The sequence below is a fragment of the Hyperolius riggenbachi genome, chromosome 12, assembly GCF_040937935.1.
Source record: "Hyperolius riggenbachi isolate aHypRig1 chromosome 12, aHypRig1.pri, whole genome shotgun sequence".
NCBI classification, from domain to species: Eukaryota; Metazoa; Chordata; class Amphibia; order Anura; family Hyperoliidae; genus Hyperolius; species Hyperolius riggenbachi.
In genome coordinates this window covers 203,859,291-203,879,697 of record NC_090657.1, presented here as the reverse complement: position 1 = coordinate 203,879,697, position 20,407 = coordinate 203,859,291, and the positions used below count along the sequence as shown (strand labels likewise).

At 46.5% G+C, this 20,407-nt stretch overlaps 1 protein-coding gene across 1 annotated transcript; it reads right to left on the bottom strand.

Annotated features, from left to right (window-relative positions):
* Nucleotides 1-1,860: 1,860 nt before the first annotated feature.
* WFIKKN2 (WAP, follistatin/kazal, immunoglobulin, kunitz and netrin domain containing 2) lies at nt 1,861-19,383 on the bottom strand. The gene is made up of 2 exons (XM_068264406.1): nt 19,089-19,383; nt 1,861-3,845 (listed from the first exon to the last, which is right to left on the bottom strand). The coding sequence occupies exons 1-2, from the start codon at nt 19,287-19,289 to the stop codon at nt 2,340-2,342; spliced, it is 1,707 nt and encodes a 568-aa protein (XP_068120507.1). The 5' UTR covers nt 19,290-19,383; the 3' UTR covers nt 1,861-2,339.
* Between the last annotated feature and the right edge of the window lie 1,024 nt (nt 19,384-20,407).

Here is a 20,407-nt window from a genome sequence, read left to right as displayed (position 1 = left end):
CTTCCATGTGTAACATCCATGTACTGCAGCCCCTTCCATTCTATGTGCAGCCCCCTTTTCCATGTGTATCATCCATGTACAGCAGTCTCCTCCCATTCTATGTGCAGCCCCCTCTTCCATGTGTGTCATCCATGTACTGCAGCCCCTCTCTTTCATGGATGGTTCCTTTGGAATTTAGCTTCCCTCATTCATGTGTTACTCCCCATTTTCAGCCTCCTCTGTCATATGTAGCAATCTCTTTTTTTACGTACAGGTGCCCCCTTGGGCTGCAGCCGCTCAAGGCCCGGGCCCTTGTGCCCTTTCCAGAAATCCTGCCCTGTCTCTTATCAACCTCAGCAGAACTCTGTAATGTGGTGTCTGTTCCCCCCAGCGCTTAGCTGCAGTCAGGCCAATGGCTGGATAGTAAGGGCTCTGCCTCTGACATAGTAGACCAGGGTTAAAATGTTGGCTGTTCCTATTCAGTAAACCAGTACCTATTCAATAAGGAGTCCTTGGACAAGACTCCCTAAGGCCTGGGACCCACTAGCAGTGATTTTTTTAAGGGCTAGTGATTTGAAAAGCTCTTGCTATTGTAATGCTATTGGAGATTTATTTTTATTTTTTTGAAATCACATTCCTCAAGTGAAAATCTCTGCTAGTGGGTCCCAGGCCTAATCCTACAGGGTGGCACCCCTAGTGGCTGCAGCTCTCAAGTGCTTTTAGTCCGACAGGAGAAAGTACTATACAAATGTTGGTATTATGCATGTCCCCTGGCTCAATCTAAGGTTGGACAACTTTCAGGTTTTTATGTATCCAAGTACATGCCTCTCTGTGTGTGACCCTATTGTTTGCATAGGATATGACAGCGTCCCCCATTGGCATTGGAACTCTAGAAAGGGATTGTCTCTTACATTGACTCTAGGGCTAACTTCATATGTGTTATCCTCCTAACCAATTAACTGACTCTGGCTCTGCTTATATTGGAGGTTATGTATATCCACTGGCTTCACATGTGCTGAACTGAGGATCTCTGCTGAGAGCCAATCACAGATATGATTTTGTGGTCATGGATAGGTAAGCAATGCATATACTGTACATCCACTAGTAGGAAGCAAGGCAGCCCCAACAGCACTGCTTTACATACTGTACAGACTGCTGGGGAAGGGAAATGTATGTAACAATGGGAATCCACGTAGTCTTGGAACATCTGTAAGACAGCAAGTTCTTTCAATTCTATCTAAATCCAACAAAACCTCTACTGAGCACTAAGGCCCCAGCGTTGAAGTAAAGCCTGCTACACATCCAATTTTTATTGGCCAATGGTTGGCCAAAATACCACCTCCATGTAGTCTGAGAGCCAACACAGTTTCAATACTATGAACAGATTGTCAATGCGAATATGAAGAGAAAAAATCACTTGCACGAAATGCAGCAGGGGTGGATACTGCCACACTGGGCTTACCTGCAGCGTGCTCCAATGCAGAGCCGGGACAAGGTCCTCCAGCACCCAAGGCTGAGACACCAAAGTGCGCCCCTCCATCCCTCCCACCCCAGCTGTCACACACTGATTGCTATTAGACTAAGAGGGCCACAGGGCCCACAACCTACCCAACACCTTAATCTCTAGTTATCTGGCCTGCAGTCTCTGCTATGTATCCCCTTTTCTTATTTCTTTCTGCTTAATACACAATTAGGAATGACAGCTGAATGAATTATGCGCCCCCTCCTACACTGCGCCCTGAGGCTGGAGCCTCTCCAGCCTATGCCTCGGCCCGGCCCTGCTCCAATGGTAGTCCACGATTTCAAACAGAAGAGAGGAAGGAGATGGGCACAGCTGCTGTGCCCATCTCCTTCCTCTCTTCTGTTTGAAACTATGAACAGATTGTGTTGGAATGCTCTTGTACTACATGAAAGTGGTAAAATTGGCCAATCGAAGTTGGATGTGTGTACCACGCTTAACACAAAAATATGGGTAGAGATAAACCTCTCTTCTTTGTAGCATACCCAGGAACCAAGGGTCTGACCAGGAACACCAAAATTACTTTTCCGATTCTTACAGGCACCTTAAGTTGTGGCAGTATTTGTAGTTTTCTCCTACTGTGAAAACAAATTTTTTTTTTTTGTTAACAACCCACAGAATACTGAAATTCCTCTTCCTAGATTAATATCTTAATGTTAAACCAGATTTTACATATTAGTAAATAAGAAAAAAAATCACTTAAGTAAATTTGCCAACATTCCCGGATCTTTGGAAACTTCCTATGTCGAGAAGCATTCAAAACATTGGCATTTGAAAGAGCTCAATAGTTTTGGGACTTTGGAATGCTTGTTCTGTACATGCAATCTAATGCTAAGGATTCTTATGGCTGGCCTAAAATCTCTTTGAGAAGATCACATGTTTTATTATGAATGACTTCTCTGAGCTTTCGTACACGGCGGGCACTTGACATGCCAACAAAGCTGTGGGGCTGTAGTACAGCCATGCCATTGTGAACATCACCCATGATAATAAGTTGACCACTGACGGAGGTTATATTGGGACATGGACAACTCCAATCCATGTTGAGCAAGGTGACTTCTAGAGGTTGATTCCCAAGAAATCGAAGTCCCATTTTGTCATCTTTCAGGATGTCTTCTACAGAGACCAGAGCATGTCCTGAATCCTGGTCTTCGGTCAACTCAATTATGCGGGCCAAGATAGCAAAGTCACTCTTGCAGAAGCTTGTGACCAGTTTCTGCCGAGGCTTGCACACTTTGCACTTTTGATTCTTGGGGAACGGACACATATCCTCACACATTTCCTTACTCTCAAAGTTATTTTCATTCCCACCACAACCACCATAAATGAAAGACTGGCACTGGGCCAAAAACTTGTTGTAAGCCCACCTTGGCTCATAAGCCTTGCAAGGGCCCTGGTGGGTGGGGTAACTACAGATATTGACTGGTCCATTCATGCATGTTAACATACAAGTCTCATAGGTATCGAAGTGGTTCATGTTGCTGTTGCAGTTCCCATACACAAACCAGAAACAGTTGTTTTTCTTGGCATCAAAATACCATCGTGTCTGTTCTTCTCCACAATCCTCACTATCGGGGAGCTTTAAACACTCATCTGTTGGAAAAAATGTTTTGTTGTTGGACTTCTCCTTTGGGGGCTGTTCCTTGACAGACAAGGGGAAGTTGACCTTGACGAGGCCTCCTGTGTTTCTGGCTGTACATGTGTACACACCGGCATCTTGTATTTGGGTGTTGTAGATAACGAGTTGGGCTATGTTGGTGACCACTATGTTTGCAACGACATGATTTGGGCGCATAACTACGTTTTCTTTCCCCTCCACTTCTTTCTCCCACGTTATCTCTGGTCTTGGCTTACCAGTGACATCACAGTGAAAGCTGACTGTGTCCCCCACATGTACTGTCTGGTCAGATGGGTTATTGACTAAAGTCGGTGGAATGATATTTATGATGGCTGTCTCAATGGATGCAATGGTTGGGTTAGGTGTTGGCTCTGAAGGCATGGGGCTTGTGTGGGGCCATGTTAGATGGTACTTGCAGGTCACCACAGTTAACGAGATTCCCTTGGTACAAGCTTCAGCATCCATGAAGCACTTGTTGTAGTAGGTAAGTCCATCAGATGCACAAGTGAAACTAGGTTCCTTCTCACATCTGTCTTTGCATTTGCAGATCGGTTGCCCATCCCAAATGTCACATTCAGAGCCTTGCTGTGTGCACATGAAGTAGTCACAGGTAGCTTCTTTTGGCATGCCGAATGGGCCTTTCTTTCCTTTCATGTCCATATACCGGGCAGCTACGCAGCTCTTTGTTCCACAGACATTAGGGCAACACTTCTCGTAAGATTCACATTCCTACAGGAAGAAAAACGCTGAAAGTCATCTCCATCCAGTTTCAGAAAAGCACTTCACCTCAATGCCTGCTATCATATACCATAGAAAATACAATCACACTGGCTTGGGTCTGGATATTATAAACATAAACAGTTTAAAGGGAACCAGAGACAAAGCACCCCTCATGTATTTTACCATATACATCAATGGGAACATGACAGTAAACACCCACCCTGCTCTCTGCTTCATTCTTCTCTGCTAAATCTGCCTGTTATCAGCCCTGATAAGAATCCCCAACTGAGCATTCAGTCTAGCTTTGCCCGGAATGATTATAGCTGAGTCAGTCTTCTGTGATGTCTTTTCAAGCCCAAGCCTGCCCCCTTGTGGCTCTGCTTTCCTGCTATGTATCCTCAAAGCAGCAAAGCAGAGCCACAAGGGGGCAGACTTGGGCTTGAAAAGACACCACAGAAGACCGACTCAGCTATATTCATTCCGGGGAAAAGCTAGACTGAATGCTCAGTCGGGGATTCTTATCAGGGCTGATAACAGGCAGAGAAGAATGAAACAGAGAGCAGGGTAGGCGTTTACTGTAATGTTCCCATTGATATATATGGTGAAATGCATGAGGGTGCTTTGTCTCTGGTTCTCTTTAAAGATTACAGTAAAACCCCCTTATCCGACACAAACGGGGATTGGCTGATGCCAGATAAGTGTAGTTTCTGGTTTCTTGAGAGTCAATGTTAATGATAGGCCTAACTAAAATATAGTCCTACTGTGTACACCACACTTTATACTTAATATAAACTCTGCATTAGTGTTGAAATACATTAATTAAAGACAAATTAGGACAAAGGACAGACTTATCTTAATGTAACAGATGTTTCTTAGTATATAAAGAAGTTCGAAAGCAGCTTTATGCATACTGCAAAGCCAGAATTTTTTTTTCTGATTGCTTGAGACTTTTGGTTAACTGAGCTCTGGAAAACGGAGGTTTTACTGTAGTTGGTTAATGTAAGCAAATGCTTGAGACTATGAATGAGCATAGTAATAGCTACAGCAGACAGTGGTTACTGGTTGTTCATATGGTTCCTGGGCTCTGCTTGGAGAAGGTCAGTCTGTCCCATGTAACAGACTGTGGAACGTTCCCTGTAGTCACTAGGACTCTAAATTAGCATTGTGATCAAATTTGTTCTGTAAAACAGCATTAGCCAAGAGGCACATCACCTACTGCCTGACCAGAGAGCTATGTTATGATGGGGGCACTTATTAAACATTTACTGTGGGGTTGCGTTATTTCCAGTTGAGCCCCTTCATACATGATTACTTAAAGCGGAATATAACCCTGCATTTCAACTTTGCTCTAAAACATTATTTACAGTATATTATATGCAACCAGCATTTTTTTTTTACTAGACCAGCATTGGAAGGGTTACACAGGGCTTTAAAGTCCCTAGAGATTTCTGCAGACGCATCCGAACTTCAGTTAGATACTTTTTGTTTACAAATATGTATCTTTTCAGTGTTTATTGTGACTCATCTCTCTCACTGAGAAGGAGCTTGGAGGACAGCCAAAGAGTGTGTAACTGTTTATCAATAGATACATCTAACTAAATAGAATGTAACTATCTGAACGTCTGCACGGAACTTAAAGGGAAGGTTCAGGGACTAGCTAAAAAAAATAAAAATCCATTTCCACTTACCTGGGGCTTCCTCCAGCCCGTGGCAGGCAGGAGGTGCCCTCGGCGCCGCTCCGCAGGCTCCCGGTGGTCTCCGGTGGCCGACCCGACCTGGCCAGGCCGGCGGCCAGGTCGGGCCTCTTCTGCGCTCCATGGTGCGTTCCACGCCGGCGCGCTGACGTCATCGGACGTCCTCCGGGTTGTACTGCGCAGGCTCAGAACTACTGAGCCTGCGCAATACAGCCCGGAGGACGTCCGATGACGTCAGCGCGCCGGCGTGGAACGCACCATGGAGCGCAGAAGAGGCCCGACCTGGCCGCCGGCCTGGCCAGGTCGGGTCGGCCACCGGAGACCACCGGGAGCCTGCGGAGCGGCGCCGAGGGCACCTCCTGCCTGCCACGGGCTGGAGGAAGCCCCAGGTAAGTGGAAATGGATTTTTATTTTTTTTAGCTAGTCCCTGAACCTTCCCTTTAAAACCTCTGTGTTTAACCCTTCCAATGCTGGTCTAGTAAAAAAAAAATGCTTTTTGCATATAATATGCTGTAAATAATGTTTTAGAGCAAAGTTGAAATGCAGGGTTATATTCCACTTTAAAGTGGACCTGAACTCTTGCACAGGACACAAGGAAAAGTAGAGAAATGCACCATTAATGTATGTAGAGAGTTTAGCCTGTTTAATTCCCCCTCATTTGTGTCTAATCACAAGTTGTAATTTGAGTCTCCCCTGTGTCACATGACTGCCTATGGCAGATAAGCAGATAAGCCCAATTGAAAGCACAGGCTGTAAACAATATGTCTGCTCCCATGAATCAGGAAGTAGGAACAGTGCAGATTTATTTTAGGATTTGTATCGGGTGTAACAAAGAAAGAATTTTTTGTTTAAAGGTTATTATGCTGTTGTGTATCTTTTAGAGCAGAGAGGAGTTCTGAGTTCAGGTCCTCTTTAACTATTGAACAAAAATAAGTGAACAGTAAACAACCACTACCAGAAATGGTGGTTAGTGCAGTTACATTTTGTAACAACATTTAAAGGATACCCAAGGTGACATGATGAGATAAACATGTACGTACAGCATACAAATAACTAAGTTGTGTTCCTTTTTTTCTTTTTCTACCTGAAGGAATTCTTTTTAGGTATGCAAGTGACAGTTTCTCATGAGTCAGTACTAAGGCTATGTTCACATTATAAATCGCAAGCAGGATAGTAGCGTTTACCTGCGTGATTTTTTTCAAGCGATTCCTGACGTTTTCTGAGTGTTGGGCGATTTTGTGTAAGGCCCCATTCACACTTACAAAACGCATAACGCCGGCGATTTTTGCAGGAGTGATTTTTCCACGATTTCACATGGAAAAATCACTGACCACTGCGGCGATTTTGCCGCAATCGCGTTTAGCGCTTCTATAGCACTAAAATGCGATCATGAAATCGCCTGAAAATGGTGCAGGCGACGCGTTTGCGTTTCGCACTTTGGGGCGATTTGCGACGATTAGCGGAAATCGCCCAAGTAAGAACAGGCTCATAGGGTTTCATTACACTAGCGCTTTTAAAAAGCACTAGCGTTTGAGCATTTTGCCGAAACCGTGGCAAAACGCTCTAGTGTGAATGGACCCCAAGCGCTTTTCTAAGCGCTTTTAATAAATGATTGAGACTTTCACTTCCTGATGTCAGACAGGAAGTGAACTCTTTGACCCGGAAAAGAATGAATACAATGCATTTATTCTGAAAAGCGCTCGGGAAATCACTATAAAAAGCGCTTTTTCAAGCGCTTAGTGATTTCCCTATACCTTCCATTGAGCCAATGCGCTCAGAAAATGGTACAGGCAGCATTTTTGGAAGCGGATCGTAATTGAACCGCTCATATGTGAACACTCTCATAGGGAATCATTGCACAAGCTTAAAAAAATACACAAACGCTCATAGTGTGAACAATCCCTAAATCAGACTATAATAATCCTCTCTGATAACACTTTCCTGGCATAGAACGGCTTCTGGAACACTGAAAGACTGTGTCAGCATATGAGACAATACAAATTTAAACATTTTCTTAGTTGAAACAGCAGGATTCTAAAATAAGTCATTTTAGGAGTAGGAGGATAGATACAATTGTTTATCTCATCAGTTTATTTCCATCTCGGGTTTCCTCTAAAATATGGGTACAAATCCATTAGCAATTGCGGCACGTGCAAAATTTTAAACACACTAGGTGAGGCAGTATTTATTACCACCCCTTTGGCATTACAGTTTGAAAACACCTTGCAGAGATTTTTGCTGAGTTTTCCTTGCGTATGCGTTGTAATTCCAAGATATTCTTAAGCTACGTACACACATGCGACAACGATCGTTCGTTGTCAACGACGAACAAACTTTTAATTGACAAAAGAACGACCTAAGTAAAGTAAGTTTTAAAAGGTGTGTAACGATCAGATCGTTAGAACGAACGTTACGTCACGTAAAGCAACTATTGCGCCTGCGCATAAAAATGAAAAGTTCCATGGAGAAATAGCGAAATGCGCATGTCAAACCTAGTACGAACGACCGTTTCCAACGATGTACTACTTTTGCAAACGATCGTCGTTGGGGAAAATCCGCCAAGCTAGATCGTTCGTTTTTAACGATCTAGCTCGTCCGTCGTTAGACTTAATGGTCGTTGGCTGCTTTTTTTTAAATGATCGTCGTTTGAAACGATCGGGGAACGATCGTTTCAAACGACTATAGTCACGTGTGTACGCACCTTTAGGCTCTTCAACCTATGTTGTATGTGAGAAGATCTACCCCGTATTTCCAACAACTGAGGGCCATTACAAAATCTTCTGATTGCTTTTCTTCAGGTAGCTGGATCAGGATTTAGGGTAACTTGTCTTGCTGAAGCTATGCCCTGTTTAGCTTCTTGGCTGAGTGATTAACATTGGCATCCAGAATTTCTCTCCTACAGTGTTCATGCCAAGACACAACTGATCCACCCTCATTCTTACAATCCAGTGTTCTCTCCAGAATTGTTTTTCAGCAGGGTGGCATAAAACAGTAGCTGGGTGTGGTGCACAGGGGCAATGCAGGGCTTCTCTGTACAGCACAAAAGGAGGATGCCGAGGCAAGCTGATGTCAGCCGGGTGCGGAGAGAACTGCAATGGGTACTACGTTTGTTTGGTTGTTTTTTTTTGGTCATCAAAAGTTGCTGTGTTTGTTTTTCATAGCCAAACAAACCTTTGATGGTGAATAACTCTGTTGCTAATTCAGGGCATATACATAGTGGGACGTTGCGTTTTAAGGCGACGTTAAAGTCGCAACGTGTCTGCGTTTAGAGGTAACACAATGTAAGCAGTTAGTTACCACCACGCAACATTTTCAATGTGACAATAACATTGCACTGTGAACGGCCCGTAGGATTATCATTGCAGTGCGATAGCCGAGCTCGCTGAGGCGCCGAGCTCGCTGATATAATACAGATACTATGACTTCTACTGTATTTTGCCTGAGGAAGCGGGATGTATGGCCTGTGAAACGCGTTGCATTGTTTTTTGGAGTTCCGAATAAATTGTTGACTGTCTGAATCACAGTCCTTGCCTGTGTCTGTTTGGAGGGGGTAAGACCACCGCTGCCTCCTCTGTTTAACCAGTTGGTTTTTAAGTTCATTTAATTACCTTTTATTCTTTTGGCGCCTCTGTATCTTGTACATTGCAGTGCGATAAGCTGCGGTATAAGACTTTATAACACCGCTCCGCAAAGTGGCACTGTGAGTGCGACCTCACTTGTTTCTAAAATGACCTTGGTTTGTCTAGAAGATGCTTTTTTTACCATACTTCAGAAATTGACTTTTGTGATGAGGTCACAGGTAATGCTTCCTCTCTATGACTCTTCCATGCAAGTCATGTTTGTAGAAGTATTGTAGCATGGTACACCCAGTGTCGGACTGGGAGGTGGAAAAACTGAGAAAATCCACCTGCTGGCCAAGCAGCAAAAACTCTGTGTTATCACTCCCAATATAAACCTGCAGCAAGTCCTCACTGTGAGCAGCAACACATGAGTACTGCTGTTTGGCCAGCAAGCGGATTTCTCCAGCTTTCCCATCTCCCAGTTCAGTGCAGTTTCTAGGTTAAAATGTACCCAGGGTGAGGGTGTAAAAATTGTGCCCCCCCCCGAGCAAGGTATGGGTGCCCGCAGTATAGGTTAGCCAGGTCTAGTTGCACTTAGTATAGGTCCCCCCAGTATAGGTAGCCAGGCATAGGTGAGCCAGTATAGTTGCCCCCGCTATAGGTTAGCCAGGTAGGTGCCTCCAGTATAGGTAGCCAGTATAGTTGCCCCCAGTATAGGTTAGATAGGCAGGCGCCCCCGGTATAAGTTAGATAGGTAGGTGCCCCAGTACAGGTTAGCTAGGTGGGTGCCTCTAATATAGGTAGCCAGAATAGTTGCCCCCAGCATAGGTTAGATAGGTAGGTGCTCCCAGTATAGGTTATTTAGGTAGGTGCCTGCAATATAGGTAGCCAGTATAGTTGCCACCTGTATAGGCTAGCTAGGTAGGTGCCCCCAATACAGGTTAGATACGTGCCCCCAGTATAGGTTAGATAGGTAGCTTCCCCCCAGTGTAGGTTAGATTAGGTAGCTGCCCCCCAGTGTAGGTTAGATTAGGTAGCTGCCCCCCAGTGTAGGTTAGATAGGTAGCTGCCCCCCCGTGTAGGTTAGTTGGTAGCTGCCCCCCAGTGTAGGTTAGATTAGATAGGTGCCCCCCAGTGTAGGTTAGATAGGTAGCTGCCCCCCAGCGTAAGTTAGATTAGGTAGCTGCCCCCCACTATAGGTTAGATAGGTAGCTGCCCCCCAGTGTAGGTTAGTTGGTAGCTGCCCCCCAGTGTAGGTTAGATTAGGTAGGTGCCCCCCAGTATAGATTAGATAGGTAGCTGCCCCCCAGTGTAGGTTAGATAGGTAGCTGCCCCCCAGTGTAGGTTAGATAGGTAGCTGCCCCCCAGTGTAGGTTAGAGTAGGTAGCTGCCCCCCAGTGTAGGTTAGATAGGTAGCTGCCCCCCAGTGTAGGTTAGATAGGTAGGTGCCCCCCAGTGTAGGTTAGATTAGGTAGGTGCCCCCCAGTATAGGTTAGATAGGTAGCTGCCCCCCAGCGTAAGTTAGATTAGGTAGGTGCCCCCCAGCGTAGGTTAGATTAGGTAGGTGCCCCCCAGTATAGGTTAGATAGGTAGCTGCCCCCCTATAATGGAGGGGGGAGCCGGAGCCGCGGGGAGGGCAGCCCGACCTTTCCCTTCCTCTCCTCTCCCGGGCCGCCCTCCTGCTCCCCCCTCAGATGCAGAGTAATGCGCAGGGAGTGCTGTATACAACATACCTCCCTGCGTTCCAAGCGCTGCTCTCTCGCCGCCAGTCTCTTCCTCTCTGCCTATACGATGATACACACGCTGCTTCCTGTTTAGCCGGAAGCAGCGTGTGTATCATCGTATAGGCGACAGAGAGGAAGAGACCGGCGGCGAGAGAGCAGCGCTTGGAATGCAGGGAGGTATGTTGTATACAGCGCTCCCTGTGCATTACTCTGCATCTGAGGGGGGAGCAGGAGGGCGGCCCGGGAGAGGAGAGGAAGGGAGAGGTCGGGCTGCCCTCCCCGCAGCTCCGGCTCCCCCCTCCATTACAGCGCCCCTCTCCCAACAGCGCCGCGGGTGGCGGCACGCCCCGCACGGCCCAAGAAACAGGCTTGTCCCAGTCCAACACTAGGTACACCACCACTCATGTGTTGGCTTAAAGGGACTCCGAGCAGTGTCTGTGGGTATGCCTTTAAGCATACCCACAACTAATTAATTACATCCTCACACCTACCAGCATGATGTTTGTAATTATATCCCCCTGGGTTCCTTATATTTCATTGCATTGTGTTGAATGGAGTTGCCAACACTGGGGAAGTGTCATCCTGTGTAATAAAATGCTGAACTCCAAAAAGTGCAGAAACTATGGAAAGATGCATATCATTTTGAAGCTCTCTTTCTCCTCTTTGCAACGATATATAAACCGCCGCCCTACGCCTTTTAGTTTTCGCTAAATTGATGCGGTCACACTTTTGATCGCGAAAATAGCAAAAACTAAAAGGCGTAGGGCGGCGGTTTATATATTGTTGCAAAGAGGAGAAAGAGAGCTTCAAAATGATATGCATCTTTCCATAGTTTCTGCACTGCTCGGTGTCCCTTTAAAGCCCACCTCCAATTAAAAAAAAACTTGAATGGCAATACATGTATGTAGTCTATGCACTGTGTATAGTTAGATAAACATAAAAAGTTTCCATCTGGTACATCGAAGTGTCCTAGAACAGACACACATTTATATCTGTAGTAGCACCTCCATCCAGTGGCGTCCCTACCATGGGGCGGCCAGGAGCGCTCCGCTCCGGGTGTCAGCTCCAGGGGGGGTGTCATCAAGGCCTCCCCAGAAGCCTTGATGACACAGGAGGGGAAGCAGCGCTGAAGGAGGGGTGGCAGCGTCGGCGGGGAGGGGGGAAATACCCCCCCACATCTCCCTCACCTGGGTCCCCTCCTTCGGCGCTTCCCCTCCACGGGCGCCGGCAACGGCAACCCCGAGCAGGGCTACAGGAAGATGGCCGCCGACGCCCGCACTGGAGACAAAAATAGACGGCAAGATGGCCGCCGACGCCATCTTGCCGTCTATTTTTGTCTCCAGTGCGGGCTTCGGCGGCCATCTTCCCGTAGCCCTGCACTGATGACGCAGCAGGAGACAGCGCGGGACATTTCAAGAGGAGCTGTGGAGAGAGAGGCTGCCTGGGATTCGGAAGAGAGGTTTCATCTGCAGGTAAGTGAATGTTTTTTTTTTCTTTTACAGGTGCACCGGCCCGGCCACCCACCACTGCTGCCCACCTACCCACCACTGCTGCCCACCTACCCACCGCTGCTGCCCACCTACCCACCACTGCTGCCCACCTACCCACCAGGCTACCCAGCAGGCTACCCACCGCTGCTGCCCACCTATCCACCGCTGCTGCCCACCTACCCACCACTGCTGCCCACCTATCCACCACTGCTGCCCACCTACCCAGCAGGCTACCCACCACTGCTGCCCACCTATCCACCACTGCTGCCCACCTACCCACCGCTGCTGCCCACCTACCCACCACTGCTGCCCACCTACCCACCAGGCTACCCAGCAGGCTACCCACCACTGCTGCCCACCTACCCACCACTGCTGCCCACCTACCCACCGCTGCTGCCCACCTACCCACCGCTGCTGCCCACCTACCCACCGCTGCTGCCCACCTACCCACCGCTGCTGCCCACCTACCCACCACTGCTGCCCACCTACCCAGCAGGCTACCCACCACTGCTGCCCACCTACCCACCGCTGCTGCCCACCTACCCACCGCTGCTGCCCACCTACCCACCACTGCTGCCCACCTACCCACCGCTGCTGCCCACCTACACACCACTGCTGCCCACCTACCCACCAGGCTACCCACCACTGCTGCCCACCTACCCACCACTGCTGCCCACCTACCCACCACTGCTGCCCACCTACCCACCGCTGCTGCCCACCTACCCACCACTGCTGCCCACCTATCCACCACTGCTGCCCACCTACCCACCACTGCTACCAACCACTGCTGCCCACCTACCCAGCAGGCTGCCCACCTACCCACCAGGCTACCCACCACTGCTGCCCACCTACCCACCACTGCTACCCACCTACGCACCACTGCTGCCCACCTACGCACCACTGCTGCCCACCTACCCACCAGGCTACCCAGCAGGCTGCCCACCTACCCACCAGGCTACCCAGCAGGCTGCCCACCTACCCACCAGGCTACCCAGCAGGCTGCCCACCTACCCACCACTGCTGCCCACCTACCCACCACTGCTACCCAGCAGGCTGTCCACCTACCCACCAGGCTACCCAGCAGGCTGGCCACCTACCCACCACTGCTGCCCCCCTACCCACCAGGCTACCCACCTACCCACCATGCTACCCACCTACCCACCACTGCTGCCCACCTACCCACCAGGCTGCCCACCTACCCAGCAGGCTGCCCACCTACCCACCACTGCTGCCCTTCTACCCACCACTTCTACCCAGCAGGCTGCCCACCTACCCACTAGGCAATCAGGCTGCTCACCCTTCACCACCTACCCACCAGGCTATCAGCTTGCCAACACTCAAATCTGCTACCGATATTGTGTATTTTGTGGTCAGATCTGCTACCGACATTGTGTATTTTGTGGTCAATTTAACTACCGTCATTGTGTATTTTGTGGTCAGTTTAACTACCGTCATTGTGTATTTTGTGGTCAGTTTAACTACCGATATTGTGTATTTTGTGGTGAAATCTGGTGCTGACATTGTGTATGTTCTGGTCAAATCTACCGCAAGATTGAATGATTTTTTTCTGGTCAAATCTGCCGACATGATTGAATGTATTTTCTTGTGAAATCTGCAGGGCTGTGGAGTCGGAGTCGTGGAGTCGGGCAATTTTGGGTGCCTGGAGTCGGAGTCGGAGTCGGGAAAAAATGCACCGACTCCGACTCCTAATGAATTTGTAACTGTAATTAAAATAAAAATATGATAAAATGTTCTATTTCTCAGATAATAGTCATTAAAAATAATGTATACAGTATATACAGTAATAGCTGTGCTTAGTCCACAAAAATGAAATAAACCAATCAAAAAGAGTTACTTGTGCTGCTTCAATAAAGCAGTCCCCGTATTTTTAAGGTCAGATATACATATCTGATTGTGACTGTATATATGATGTGTACACAGGAATCTCATATATACTAAATAACAGCTATGCTGTAAGAATTAAGCCTGATGTGTAGCTGTGTCACTAATAGAGAAGGTCAATGAGATGGAAATAATTCTGCACTGATGCTGATTTATGCAAATGTATGCACTCCCTTTGCTGATGAAATCAAATAATTTGATATGTTGTTAAAATTTGGTTTGGTGACTACAAATTAAAGGGTAACTGAGACGGATGAAAAGTAAAGTTTTATACATACCTGGGGCTTCCTCCAGCCCCCTTCAGGCTAATCAGTCCCTCGCTGTCCTCCACCACCCAGATCTTTTGCTATGAGTCCTGGTAATTCAGCCAGTCAGCGCTGTCTGGCCGCATGCCGCTCCCACAGCCAGGAACATTCTGCACCTGCGCAATAGTGCTGCACAGGTGTAGTATGCTCCTGGCGGTGGAGTGTGTGCATGCACACTACGCCCGACTGGCTCAAGTACCTGGACTCATAGCAGAAGATCCAGGTGGTGGAGGAGGACAACGAGGGACTGATTATCCTGAAGGCGGCTGGAGGAAGCCCCAGGTATGTATAAAACTTTAATTTCATCTGTCTCAGGTTTACTTTGTTACACAATAGTATAATACTCTACATAGGCACTCCCCACAGAGATGCAGGGAATCCACTGAGAATGCTGTGCACATTGAACACAGAGGTGTTGTCTGTTTACAATCTCCTCATTCCCCTGCAGAGTACCTGCACATCACTCTTACATGTACCCACACTTACATTGCCTAGGGCCTGATAGATGTTCGTTGTTACGTTTTGTACCTTTTACAAGTACTCTTACCAAGGTATAGTTTTAGTCTAAAGGGAATAAATATAGTAGTCTACATATCCTTCTCACTTCAGTTCACTTCAATTCCTAAGCGTTGGCAGTTAAGAGACGAATTTCATGTTTCATACTTTTAATCAACAAAATTGTAATATGCAAATTAGAGGAGTAGGAGTCGAGGAGTCGGAGTCGGAGGAATCCTAAACTGAGGAGTCGGAATCGGAGTCGGTGGATTTTTGGACCGACTCCACAGCCCTGGAAATCTGCTCACATAACGTGTAATGTCTGGTGAAATGTTCTCGCATTACGTGTATTTTATGTTGAAAGCTTCTGACATTTTGTGTATTTTCTGGAGAAAAGCTGCGCAATAATGTGAATTTTCTGGAGAAAGGTTGACTAAAACTTGGGTGCACTTTTAAATTAGCTCCACCCCATCCGGTCATAGCCACGCCCATTTTTCGCCGCGGCAGGTGGTGTACCGTGGGTGGGGGGTGTCTTTCAATACCTAGCACCGGGTGTCAAATGCCCTAGGTACGCCACTGCCTCCATCTTTCTCCTTATGCTGATGCCTTGCAAGTACACCCTCAGCTTTTTATCCTCCTCTCCAGCATTGTGCCCTCCCCTTCATGCAAATGTGCCTGTGAAATCCTGCGCATGCTCTGTACAGATTATGGGCTTGGTTGATGACATAAGAGTCAGGCTTGTTTTGGTACAGCAGCACTTGGGAAAGAAGTGAAAAACAGAGCAGAGTGATTATAAAGATAAGAAATCTGAGACAGCATGCTATAATTCTTATCCCAGATGTCTGCCTGCCTCCCTGCCTGGATCAGATTTCGCCTCTTTTCACAGTGGGCGTGGAAGAGGGGGAAGTCATGACATCAATCCCCCAGAATCGTTTGCCTCCATGGCTAGGAAAGAAAAAAATTGCTAGGGCCAGATTTCAGACAAGGGGTGGGGATTTCAAGACCATATGTGGAATGTATACCCTGGGGGTGAGAAAATTATATTTTATTATGTGGGATTTAATGTATCTTGGCAATTGGGTTTAAAGCAAACTGTAATTTATAATGTAGGTACTCTTTAACATCTTTGCAGGTTGTTTGCCTTTCTGGTTATCCAAAAAGTGACTTAGTCCCACAATTCTCCTTGCCTGCAGTTGTGAGCCTTTGGGTTTCTTCTATTGCTTTTTTTTTTGTTTTGTATCAATCACTGCATTATGAGACCTTCACTCGGTTACTTGGCAAGAACCTGTTAGGATTGATGAAGCTCTTCAGTTGCCAACAGGTGAACTATGAGACTGCGGTAATTAGAGTTGAGGAAGTTTCAGAGAAAGGATTCACCCTTGGACAATTCGTGTCCAAACTTTTTCACATTCCAAAAATTACTATTTGATTTGTTCCTCTGTTTTCATGAAAAAAAGAAAGTTCAATAACCATTGTAAATATGTCTCATATTACACAATGTTTTCTGCAGTAGTTGTTCAATATCTTTCATTAACCGTATGTAACTTGGCTTATGGTGTCCAAATACTGTATTTGCATACAGCTGTATATTTCTAGTAGCCGTTAGATTATTTCCCATTATTACCTGTGTGTAACCCTAGTGGCTATGGATGAATTATCTCTGTAGCGTATAGCAGAAAAGTTACTAATCTCGAGCCCCTTGCATGCTAGTGGTCTATCTTTTGTGATCTCTCACCCCCATGAACTGTGAAATTTCTATTTGCCTACAGCAAAACTGCACCCATCCTGTGACTGGCCAAACAAGGACCCATCCTATGACTGGCCAAACATGGACCTATCCTGTGACTGACCAAACAAGGACCCATCCTGTGACTGGCCAAACGCGGGACCCATCCTGTGACTGGTGAAAAATGGACTCATCCTGTGACTGGCCAAACAAGGACCCATCCTGTGACTGGCCAAACACTCACCCATTCTGTGACTGGACAAACACTGCCCCATCCTGTGACTAGCCAAATACGGACTCATCCTGTGACTGGCCGAATACGGACCCATCCTGCAACTGGCCAAATACGGACTCTTCCTGTGACTGGCCAAATATGGACCCATCCTGTGACTGACCAAACACAAACTCATCCTGTGACTGGCCAAACACGGATTCAACTTATGATTGGCCAAACATGGACCCATCCTGTGACTGGACAAACACGGACCCATCCAGTGGCCAAATACGAACTCATCCTGTGACTGGCCAAACATGGACTCATCCTGTGACTGGCCATACACAGACTCATCCTGTGACTGGCCAACAAAAGGTTAAAGTCAGTCAAGAGTTTTCCCTTTTCAGTAGGGGGACACCCGGTAAAATATCCACATTCATCATCTTGGCTCAAGCTTAGTTTAACCACTTCACCGCTGAGGGGTTTTACCCCTTGAGCACCAGAGCAATTTTCACCTTTCAGCGCTCCTTCCATTCATTCGTCTATAACTTTATCATTACTTATTGCAATGAAATGAACCATATCTTGTTTTTTCCGCCACCAATTAGGTTTTCTTTAGGTGGGACATTATGCCAAGAATTATTTTATTCTAAATGTGTTTTAATGGGAAAAAAGGAAAAAATGTGGGTAAAAATCATTATTTTTCAGTTTTCAGCCATTATAGTTTTTAAATAATGCATGCTACTGTAATTAAAACACATGAAATGTATTTGCCCATATGTCCCGGTTATAAAACCGTTTAAATTATGTCCCTATCACAGTGTTTGGCGACAATATTTTATTTGGAAATAAAGGTGCATTTTTTTCAGTTTTGCGTCCATCCCTAATTACAGGCCCATAGTTTATAAAGTAACAGTGTTATACCCTCCTGACATAAATATTTAAAAAGTTCAGTCCCTAAAGTATTTATGTATTTTTTTATTGTACATTTTTTTAATTTTTTTTTATTACAAAAAAAAATTGGGGAGTGTGGGAGGTAATGAGTTAATTTTTTAGTGTAAAACTATTGTATTTGTGTATGAACAATGCTTTAGGGTGTAGTTTTACTATTTGGCCACAAGATGGCCACAGTAACTTTTTGTTTATGCGACCTGCAAGTGTACAGGAAGTACGCTTGCAGGAAGTGTTAGAATGCTGGGAAACTGTTTTTTTTTTTCTCACAATGATCGCTGCTTCTCATAGAAGCAGCTGATCATTGCGGGGGCTTAGATCAACGAGCGGGAATGGTTTTTCCCATTCATTGATCTCCGGGCGAGCGGGCGGCGCCACAAACGGGAGCGCGGGCAGCGGCGGGAGCGCGGGAGGTACGGATATCTCCGTCCCTGGGGGTGAACGGATGGTAAAAGGGACGGAGATATCCATACCGCTGGGGGTAAAGTGGTTAAAGAAAACCTGAAATGAGAGGCTGGCATATGTATTTCCTTGTATACTAGTTGCTTGGCAGTCCTGCTGATCTTTCTGGAATCAGTAGTGTCTGAATCACACACCAGGAAACAAATACATGGCTCGTCTAGTCCCACTTCAGTCAGAAACATCTGATCTTCATGGTCTATGGCTAAAGCAGGCCACACACTTATTGATTTATCCCATTGATATACGGTAGATTAGATCGCTCTGACCGGCGAAAGTACTCTCACCTGTCCGCTGCACGGCCCAGTCACTGCTTCTATTGTCTCCCGCATTACATCCCACGTGCAACCGGGGACACGGAGGTGAAGACGGTGCAGCGTCTGGTAGGGAGCAGAGACTGGGAGCATGCAGCTGAGAGGTGAGAACTGTGCGGGGGGGCCAAGAGCTGGCAAGCACACGGGGGGAGGGAGGCAATCCAGCAGATACATCCTCTCTCAGATCAGATAATGATTGGAGAGGGATCTATCTTGACAAGTGTATGGCCACCTCAAGAGTATTCGAGGAAGAGAATCAGCAGGATAGCCAGGTAACTGGTGTTGTTTAAAATGAAATAAATGTCAGTCTCCATATCCCTCTCACTTCAGATTCCCTTCAGATTCCCTTTAAAATTCACCAAGGAATTCCCCAAAATAGCTAAAATATTGCACAGGTCAGCAGTGGAGTTGCACCTACCTGGTCAGCATCGCACTCACGTTGGCAGGTACTCTGCGCATCCACCCAGAGGTTTGGGTTCATGTCGTTGGGACACAGACCCGCGTGAGAGTACCTCATGTGAGGCGCAGCATCTCCTTGCAGCGGCGGGTAGAGTAAGAGCAAGACAACGGCCTCCGCCACCAAAATCCCCGACCAGGTACGAATGATCAAACACCGCATTCTAGCTCGCAACAAAGGTGCCACAATCTGAACAAAATTCAGCGCTGCAGCTGCTCCGTCTGAGGCAGACTCCACAGCGTCTAGTCCAAACTGCAGCGGATTAACAGACTTATTAAAAATAACCCTTTAATTTCACACTTTTGTCGGCTGTAAATTGATTCCGCTGCCTTATTAATTAATTCAGGAAATCTTGATTTTTCTGACAATTCGGTTTTGTGCAAGGTTTAGTCTGTGAATTTCAGAAGAAAAAAAAAAAGTTGGCCGTACTTTAAAGGATTCAGCGCGCACCAGTAACTTACCCACCCTACTAAAGGCCTATAATTGTTCTCTTCACGGCTGACTGCTTTTAATTTATGTAATATACAGGAGGGGGGATAGAGAAAAAAGAGGGGCCAAACCGCTCTATAAGGTATGTGAGCCTAATTGGAAGAGACATATTTACATGTTACTGTTCTTTATGTAGTGTTACACAGAAACTTTCTGTCAGGTTAGGAGATTACAGAATTCCTTTGGCGGCATTATGAAACAAGACTGTTGTTCTTTGTTCCGTCTCGGTGGAACGTCTAAAAAGCGGAAAATCCTCATGAATGGGCCGCCTTCGTACACGCTATTTTTGTACTACTAATTTCTCTGTCTGAGCCGATTTGGAAAATCCAAAACACAGACTGCTTACTGATAACACCAGGCATTGAGCTCAGGAATGAAAAGTAAGGGGTAGTCAATGGAGGCTGGGAACCGGGGGGCTAGTTCATTTCATACCAATCCGCTCCAGAATACTGTCACCGACAGCTGATGGCCAAAGTCACTCTCTCCTCCCCCCTTCTCTTTTCTTGAGAGTTTCGTAAAAATGTCTCAAAAATAAATAAGGTGGCCTCTGCCCTCTTGGACCAATTAATGTCACTCTTGGGGCATTCAGTTATTCAGAAAGAGCATTCCTTCGCCCAACAGTGACCTCTTGTGGCTGGAGGGACAGGGAATGGAATTCTATTAAAGCAGGATTGTCAGCCATAAAACCAAATTCCCAAATGTACCCACTACTCTGTGTTATTATGTAGTCAACATGCAGTAAGCATTCCAATATAATCATAAATGTGTCTGCTGTAATTAATCTGATCTCA